The sequence below is a fragment of the Amblyomma americanum genome, chromosome 10, assembly GCF_052857255.1.
Source record: "Amblyomma americanum isolate KBUSLIRL-KWMA chromosome 10, ASM5285725v1, whole genome shotgun sequence".
Taxonomy (NCBI): Eukaryota; Metazoa; Arthropoda; class Arachnida; order Ixodida; family Ixodidae; genus Amblyomma; species Amblyomma americanum.
Window position 1 is genome coordinate 101,934,096 of NC_135506.1, and position 9,557 is coordinate 101,943,652.

At 43.4% G+C, this 9,557-nt stretch overlaps 1 protein-coding gene across 1 annotated transcript in view; it reads right to left on the reverse strand.

Annotated features, from left to right (window-relative positions):
* Nucleotides 1-9,158, reverse strand: part of LOC144106531 (uncharacterized) — a 10,760-nt gene extending 1,602 nt beyond the window's left edge. Inside the window, exons 1-5 of the mRNA XM_077639378.1 lie at nucleotides 8,982-9,158; nucleotides 8,792-8,898; nucleotides 6,725-6,803; nucleotides 6,201-6,289; nucleotides 651-870 (exon numbers count right to left, since the gene is read on the reverse strand). Of these exons, the coding sequence (XP_077495504.1) occupies nucleotides 651-870; nucleotides 6,201-6,289; nucleotides 6,725-6,803; nucleotides 8,792-8,898; nucleotides 8,982-9,111 (625 nt within the window). The 5' untranslated portion in view covers nucleotides 9,112-9,158. The remainder of the gene's footprint in view (nucleotides 1-650; nucleotides 871-6,200; nucleotides 6,290-6,724; nucleotides 6,804-8,791; nucleotides 8,899-8,981) is intronic.
* Between the last annotated feature and the right edge of the window lie 399 nt (nucleotides 9,159-9,557).

The following is a 9,557-nucleotide window of genomic DNA, read 5'->3' on the forward strand; positions in this document are numbered from 1 at the left end:
CATACCCCTAAGCTTGAGTCTCATTTCATCGATCTTTGCCTGAAGCCTGCTTGACCATGAGAGCCGAACCTTGAGGAGAAACAAAAATAAATACCGAAGTGGTAGTGCACCTAATTTGCATTTTGCCTAGCTATGCTATATCGTCTCCTTGTACAAAAACAAAAAGAAAACAGACTGTGCAAAACTCTTCATAGGCCGCTGTCAAATTTTCTTGCATATGGCATGACCTGCAAGTCAGCCACTGGTGAAGCCATCATCTGTGAGCTGCCAAGAGTAGCAATAGCTAATTGGCACGCATTGTTTTGATGGGCACACTTAAAAATCAGAGCTCTGGCACTGATTCATTGCATGTCTCAGTTTTGAAAGCTGCATAAGATGAATACACAATGTGATTAATTGACTACCCACAATGCAGTGAATGCAATAAAAACTCTCTGGGCATCTGGAATACAGCAAACCCTTCAATTTCCAGTAGTTAAAAAGAGAGCTAAGGTAAACTGATACCCAAGCACACTCAAGCTCAGCAATGTGCAGTAAAATGCATGTTGCTGACTTCACATACGTGCACAGAAGTAGAGGCTATGAAAGAAAAGCAGTTCTAATAAATGTTCAAGTGGTGAATCCGGATGGTAGGAAAAAAAGTGACGTACCGATGATGGCGTTCACTCTTACAGGGTCCAAGGCCTCCCTCAAGGATGCGTCAGGGTGGGAATTCGACTTCCGCCCAAATAACGACTTTCCTCTCAACTCATCAGCTGTAAACAGCTGCCGCATCAGCCCCCTTGCGAATTTCGCAGGGGCTCCTGGGCAGCTGCTGCGCAGCTTTTCAAGGGCTGTCTCTTCTATCAGAACACCGCCCCCAATGTCGATCTGGAAATGAAACGTATAACTTAGCGCCATGAAAAGGCAATCTACAAAATGCAAGCTGATGCACACAAGTTACATTTGCTATACCAGGTGCTTCAGTACAGACTATAAAAAATTTTCGAAAGAAGGCGTTTTGGAGCAAAAATAAGACTTTCTGCTGTATAATATTACTAGTGTTTTCAGACATCGGAAAGCCTGTGAATTGTCTTAAATAATAAGTTGGCTAACCAATTTCTGATAGGCTGCTAGTAAAGCTGTACCAGCTTTTAGAATTTCGAAAACACGATTGTCCTGGCACTGTGGGTAACAAATATCATCGTGCAAAAACATGCTTTGGGAAGCATGCAGGCAAAACAACCCCTCCAGTGCATGCAACTAGCTGAAAAAGTCAAATTTCGTCCAGCCACAGCACCCAAGGTAATAGTGTTTTCATAATTCTAAAAACTGATATGGCTATTACTAACGACCAGCTAGAAATCTCTAATTGCAACTAAGTGCCTAAGTACTACTTAAAAAGATAATTATTAAAAATTAGTTAACTAGCTTACTACTTAAGAAGATTCACCGGTTTTATGGTGTCCGCCGACACTGGTATTCCGCAAAAACCGTATTTTTACCCCAAAAAGACTATGAAAATTTTTGGGTGTTCATTGAACCACCCCATATACAAGATGTGAGACATGAAAATATTAAAAATAGAATCAATAAGTGATAAAAAGCAGGCGGAAAGTATTCATGTAACATTGTGGGTGCCATTATGTACAGCACATAGGTTCAGTGCTGCAGGCTGCAGGTGGCAATACGACAGTCGGGAATAAAATTAAGTAGCAGTCACATACCATAGTCGAAAAGAAAGAAAGACATTTCAAAACCCATAAGGGTTTCTTGTTCATAATGATCAGGACAAGAATGGTGGAGAACACATAACTGAAGAATGTGAAACTTATGGCATAGATGTTTGGAATGGGGCCGGCATTCTTGTTGCTTGCGTCGTCTGGATGAATAGGGATTCAAGCAGAAGGCACATCGTCAGGCTCCTTTCTCTGGATAAGATACAGGCATTGCCCCAGTCAATCTGGTGGCCAGTGCCATGTGCGTGGCGCGCCAATGCATTTGTGGCATGCCTGTCATTTGTCCCATCACTTTGATGCTCCTTTATGAGTCTTGAGAACTTTCCTGTCTCACTGCTGTAAGCATGATTACAGTTCAGGCAGGGTATCTTGTAGATAACTCCTGGAAACTTCATCTGTAGTCGGTCTTGGTCAGTTCATTAGTTGATTCTGCAGCTTACTGACAGGGATGCAGGCCATGCACACAGCAGTGGCCGTCAGACTGCGCGGGGCAATTCTTCTATCTCATATAGAAAAAGGAACCTGGGGATGTGCCTTCTGATGAAATCGCTATTCATTTAGAAGGTGCAACCGACTTCAAACAAGAACGCCGGCCCCATGAAAACCATTTATGCCCCATGTTTACATCACATTCATCGGTTATAAATTTGCCACTGCTCTTGTCCTGCTCACTGTGCACAAGAAAGCCACACTGGTTTCGCGATGTTTTTTCTCCTTTTCGACTATAGTCAGCGACTCCTACTTCATTTCATTGCATCGCCATGCCTAACCAGATGGATTTCAGTGTAACGCTTGACTACACAGTTAGGCATGCCAAGCTGCCTCTGCCCGTGCTTTATGTAAACCAAAATGGCGGCCACTAGGACATCAGTAAATACTCCCTATTCCTCTCATCCCCACTCATCTCCCTTACAAGACTGCAGCTTTCCTAGTCAATCATTAAGATGGATGCTTGGGCGAGTTGGTAAGTCATTTTAAACAAAACAGCGCGTAGTTTGACAGGGACACGAAGGGAGACACGACACAGATCCAACCAAAAAGAAGAAAACAATACAACCATTCATAGATTCAGTCATTCATACATGCGGCACTGAACACAGGAGATAACTAGGATAATCATTTCCCCCTGCTAAAAATTCCAGTTCTTTGGAACAAGTCGATAAGGAGGGGCTGCTGACGCAGGCGTCTTTTGACCAGGCGATGTGCGCTCCTTGAATTATTTCACGTGTTAGTTGGTTACTATGCTTGCTTAAAACTTGTGTGCGAGTGAAGTCAGGGGTGCATGTTTTGCTGTCACAGTCTCTACAGTGGATGCCGAGATGCTCTTTTACAGTATTATGCACATTGTTATTGTGCTCCTTCAAGCGTTCATTGAGGCATCTCCCCGTCTGACCCACATAAAGCTTGCCACATGACAAGGGAATGGCATAAACTACACCTTCTTCGCAGCATATGAATTGATTTTCATGCTTGATGTCGCACTCTCTGGGAATGAAATCAGTGTTAACCATTTTGCACATCTTCCCAAGCTTATCCGGAGCCGAAAAAAATGACTTTTACAAGTACTCTATTTGCTATCTTTTTTAGTCTGTGGGAGAAATGATGAATGCAAGGCACAACAGTGGTTTTTTTTCTTTTTCCTTCCGCGTCATAGAATGTGCCTGCTCTCTTTTTCTGTCTTTGCCCAAATTACTGAGAATAGATTGACACTGACACTAGTGTCACGTGACTAACACATGAAATAATTTAAGCAGCGCACATCGCCTGGTCAAAAGACGCCTGCGTCAGCAGCCCCTCCTTATCGATTTGTTCCAAAGAACTTGCATTTTTAGCGGGGGGGGTATGATGATCCTAGTTATCTCCTGTGTTCAGAGCGGCTTGTATGAATGGTTGTTTTGTTTTCTTCTTTTTGGTTGGAACTGTATATATGCCCCGTTCCAAGCAATAAACGTCAGTTAAAAGTCAGCGCTCATCTGTGTCGTGTTCCTGTCAAACTACGCGCTGTTCTGTTTAAAAAAAATTCCTAGTCAATATGACTCCTATGGCCCGAGCTCAAACAGATCACCATGTCAGCTAGAAGGTGATCACGCGTGCTTTCAGTTGTTACACAGTTGGCGCATACAGTAGAACCTCTAACTTTCAGCAGACTGCGCGAAACCGTCCTATAATTGAAAATCTCACACAAGTGATGCATTTGCACATAAATGAGCCCCCTAGTTTGGCTTTTAGAAATAAATGTTCTTTTATGCGCATTATAAAAGCGCTCATTTTTTTCTGCAAGAATTACTTGGAGACGGCGCGCAGCTAGGCTTTTCAGCGTCGAAGTGGCGGCTTTAGACGAGGCATGCGAATGCTCCTGCCCCTGCGCGTTAAGTAGACATCACAATCGCGTCGAAAACTGACGATTTGGATAGTGGACCTAAATTATCTGCTCTGACCCTTTGAAGACTGTTTGTGACGTGCAGTACGGCTTTCTGTTCAGACTTCTGTCCAGCCTTCCCTAGAACGGCTGTCACTTTGCGGCAATGCATGTGCAAATTAGCAACACACAGCAGAACTGCACAGTGGCTTTCCTTGAATGGTAAGCACTGTTCATTACATCTTTTTGATTACACAGCCAAGATCTCCAATATGCATGGCATTGTTACCAAAGAACTAAGAATATCTGACACCTAGCAGTTGTTCATTATAGGAAAGAAATTATGCATAGCATTTGCAACTTCTGTAACAGACTAGTGCAACTGCATGGCATGCTGCTAACATAAACTAAAGCTAAATGTTGCTTTCAACAGCAGTCTAATTTCCATGCATTATTTCGCAATAAGAATTCACAAACACACAAAATCTGGACGGCTGCGGAGAACTGCCTGCATTAAAAAAGACTGGTAGGACATCAAATTTACTTGAAATAAGAATTAAGGCAGAATCACACGTGAAAAGCAATGAGATTTCTATGGACCATAATACAACTTCTATGGACCATAATACAATCAAACTTCATTACATGAACAGATAAAAGTTGTTAAATAGTTCAATACATCTGAAATACAAAATCTGCAAAGAACTCATGCAGGAGAAGTGCAATGCATCACTGCAAGGATGGCAACTGGGAGAGACCTTTCCCGAAGCTCTAGCACTGTCTCAAACCGTGCCAATGCCAATTAGGCTGGCTTCTTAACAAAGCATTGCCAGCGTGGGGTGGTGGCAGGCGAAACACCAGTTAGGGCGGCATCCCCGAATTACAGCAGTGTCGGGTGAAAATTGGGATGACAGAATAAAAGCTATCGCAGTGTTCGCCACTTCCATGACAGTTGACATGAAGATGAGATGGCTACTGGAAGGCTACAAACGGCCATGCCGCTAGTTGTGGGACACTACTGATGGGTTCGAGAGCCGCAAAAGGGTGCTAACCTCCAGGCTACCAACCGTTGCAGTCGCTAAGCTTCCGTGGTACTATTAAAAAGTGCAAAACAAAGCGTGAACTGTGTCGCTTGGCGCACTGGCACCCCCAGTCACTCATTTAGTAACGCAAAGTCTGCCACCAGTCATCGAAGCGGGCATAGCTAGGTGCTTAACAGTTCAATACATAAGTTAATATGGCAAACTGGATTCAATATATGAAGCAAGAATTGCCTGTGTTTGTTCAAAATATCTAGGAATAGTTCAATATAGCCAACAATACGTAATATCTGTGTTAGTTATATTGAAGTTTGACTGCAGTGGTTCGAATGACGCTTTGAAACTACACTTAGTGCATGTAGCCTACAGCCACCAGTGCAAGGTGGCTCTCTCCTGGAACACATACCCACTAGCTTCGCTGCCAAAGGTTGTATTAATGTACATTGCAAGTCATTTTAATATGAGGCAAATCTGTTCTTGGGAAATTGGTTACAAGATTAGCCTATTCATGATAAGGGGCCGTTAGCTTCAGAGCACCTTCCACAGTGGCACTGATGTGAAGCATGCAAGGCATGCCAGGAAAAGAGACCCCAAGCGAGCGGCATGCTAGCAGACCACCACTGCCTGATGCACCGATAGCAAGCATGTTGCTGCAGGAGACACTTCTGCCAGCATGGGTGCAAATTACCCTGGCCTTCGCGTCAGATGTAAACATTATGTTCACATTTTTATCTTTCGCAAGGCCAACACATATCACAGAAGATAAGTTCAAAAGCACAAAGATATTGCTGCATGGTGGCAAAGACTCCACCTAATAGCATTTCTAGGTGAAGACTAAATGAAATGATATATTGTCTGTTTGGGCATACCACATGTTGCATGCAGCTGTTAAGTTCGGTATCATCCTATGAATCATGCCGCGCGAGGAAAACCATACACAAGTGGAAAGCAATAGCTCTTTCCAGAGTTTTTTTTTTAAATTATTGCCTGTTAAGTTCAGGAAAGCAGCCCTTACACAAGTGTGCATGTTAAAACCCTGTTCCCATCCAGAAGATGTCAAAATTTGTAAGGGAAAGGCCTTACCTGGGGGCACGGCCGCACTGCACTGATGGCATCAATGCTCTTCATGTCATCAAGCATTTTTTTTAGCTTTTTCAGAACCTTTTGAGACTCTGAAAGAGCAGTTTACCAAATTATAAAAAAAAACTGTAGTGACAGCATAACACTACATTCTGCCAGCTGTTTTATACAGTATAACAATTTTGTTTGTCTACTATGGTGCCCTACTACAAAACGACATGAATCAGCTACATGGTTATAATTTTTTAGTGTGCCTGCTAAAAGAGCAGATTTGTAACTCTCTCTCTAATACTAGCAGCTGTACATTAGAGTTACATGCAAGTTAACAGTAAGAAAACAGCCATTTCACAGCATACAAAACTAAGAATAAGCTTCAACAAAGCAGCACACCAAGCAAAACAGATGACGCTTCAAAAGTAGGTATATTGGAGATAAGCTATCAAGCCCATTATACAACCAGGTCAAACTCAAGCTACACTAATAAAGGTTATAACAGCCCTTAACAGCACCGTGATGATCTGACATACCATGGGCAGCCTCCAGATCTTCGTTTCGCCTTTTTACGACATCCAACTCCCTGCGCATGTTCTCACATTGAGAACAAAACTGCAAATGAAAAAAAATTGGACGACACTTAGGTTCCACCTTAAGCGTATGGCACGATAGCATTAACGGCTGCCTCCAATGGCCTAAGGTCCTATCTGCAGGCACTGACACTTTTGGACATGGCACAAAAGGCCTCCCTTCAACCAAGTTGAACAAACATGCCTCAGTGGCCTAAGGGTAAAGTGTCCGACTCTGGATACAAGGGTCTGTTTCCCGTCACCTTAATTTTATGTTGAGTGCAATTAATGACTCATATGTGTCATAATGGCACTTAAGTCATGTTGCGACCTTATATTCACAATTTATGCAATGTTTTCATCTCTTAAAATCTGTCGCTCCACATGACACCACAACTACCTTTTCAAGCAATCCGCATTTTCTCGGATGCCGCCGGGTTCCTTGCTGCATGAGAGCCTTAACGCTGACACGTTAATGTGTAATCAAGAAAGCAAGCAGTGCACCTGTAGCTACACATGCGTGAAAGGCAAGACAGATTCCTGTATCTTTTATATCTTTTGCATTTTCTTTCGCTCGATTTCCAGAGGCTATTATAAACTTTATCATTCATCATTTATTCACCCTTAAAGTCCTTCAGGTTGGGGCTTTACATAAGGGCGAGGGAGATCTAAAATATTACAATAAAGATATCAAAAAAGTAATGGTGGGCTGGTGTCCTTATTGGCAAATGGAGGCTGTTAGCTTAGGCAATTGGCTTTTTGTAATTTATTGTTGTGGACACCACATGTATTGCACTGTGCGCAAAATGGCATCTTGCAAGATATATTAATGAGGCAATTAAATCACACATAGTCGGTACTATGTAGAGGTGAAAAAAATTCAAACGGCACTTAAGGCTGCTAATGTGCAGCAGTAGAAAATGAAACGCACTGAAAAATGAAACGAAGATGCGCCTCTGAACGCAAATTCGCAAACGCTGAATCCACAGAGGTCTGAGTGAAACATACCGGCACTCAATTCGAATACCTGTTGCGAGCTGGCCTCCAACTTAACAAAAACACATGTTATCGGTGGTATGCACTGGCGTGCAGCCGTGCAGGTATAACATCACATCGGCACTTCAGTTATCACAGACTAGAGGGCTAGTCAGAAAGATGAGGTGTACTGCTTGTCATGCCGGCAATGATATGAAGAGAACACACCGAATATCACGATAATGCCATGCATCCTGCCAGGGTGCCTCAGTGGTTAAGGCGCTCAGATGCCAAGCCTGAGGACCTGGGTTCATGGAAACTGATTGAAGAGCACAAACAGGACGCAAGAGAACAACATAGACACAAGCGCTGACTAGGAACCAAATGATTTACTGCGGGAGGGAATCCTGCAATATAAGCAAGCTAAACAAAAAGCATCAAATATCAAACGCAATAAATCATTTGGTTGCCAGTCAGTGCTTGTGTATGTGTTTATCTCTTATGCCCTGCCTGTTAGCACTGTTCAGCCGATTACCATCAACATGCAACAACCAGCCCGATTAAGCCTTCTCTTGAACCCGGGTTCAATCCTATCCACAGAGGCTGCATTTCGATGGAGGTGAAACACAAGGCGCCCGCGTACTGAGCGATATCACTGCACGTTAAAGAACCCCATTAAGTCAAACTTAAGCCGGAGCTCTCCACTACGGCGTTCCTCAATGCCCATGTCCCTCTGGAATGATTGAAACTCCATATACCATATCAACCATTCATACCACGACCGTCCCATGCACTGCCTGCAAATGTGCACGCATGGGCACTTCTCAATGAAATCACGTGCACATTCGGTATGCATCGCGTGCACAGTCCAGATAAAACAGCACTGAATATTTCAACGCAAGTACCACTTTTTACGTCCTTCGCAAAACAGCGCCATAAAAACAATGCGGCGCGACTAAGTGCCTCAATAGCCCAAACTTTCTCAACGCTCTACTCGATACGATGACAGCCATCGGCACAATTCCTAAATTCTGGGCAGTGCACCATGCCACTAACCTCTTCATTAGGGCTGCATTCAAGCGACTCGGTCATGACGTCGCCTTCGTCCCTTAACCCAGCTGAAGCCAGGCGCGCGCGCTTCGTCTCCAGTACGCGCGCTTTGCCTGGAACAAATAGAACAGTAAATACTGACAAGAAGCAGAATAATTCAAAAACTGCTAACATGAGGAAATTCGTCACCACTTACCAATATCCAGGACCTCTGCGGGAGCAGGTGGTTCACTGTCCTTCCACGTGAACAATTCTATTGTGCCGCGCACATCATCGATGGCGCCGGGCTCCGTCAGCAGGCGGAAGCCGACGGCCGTATTGACCATAGCACGTATCGGATATACGTCCCACTTCTCTTCTTGTGTCCACTTGATCAGAATATGCTCCATGGCAAACTTCTAAAGAGGCTAAGACAGAGACGCACACGCCTAAATCTGACGTGACGAGCACCATGCACGCGCTTTTTGTCAAATTATCTGGCTTGTATTGGCTAGTGGCTACACAAGGCGACAAAGCCACTGGCAAGGCCGATGGTGGAATGTAGCCTCTGTGAAAAAAATATTTTAAGTTGACTTATATTTCATAAATTATTCTTTACTATTCAAACAAAAAAACTGAGTTTTTAAAAGTAACTAACGTTTGATGTTTATTTGCTTTTTACAATATTTTTTGCTCTTTCTGCTCACTTTCGGTTTCGATTATCAATTTTTGCCATGACCGCTACCTTTAGATGTTCAATTTTTTACACAGGCTTTACAAGCACCAGTCATGT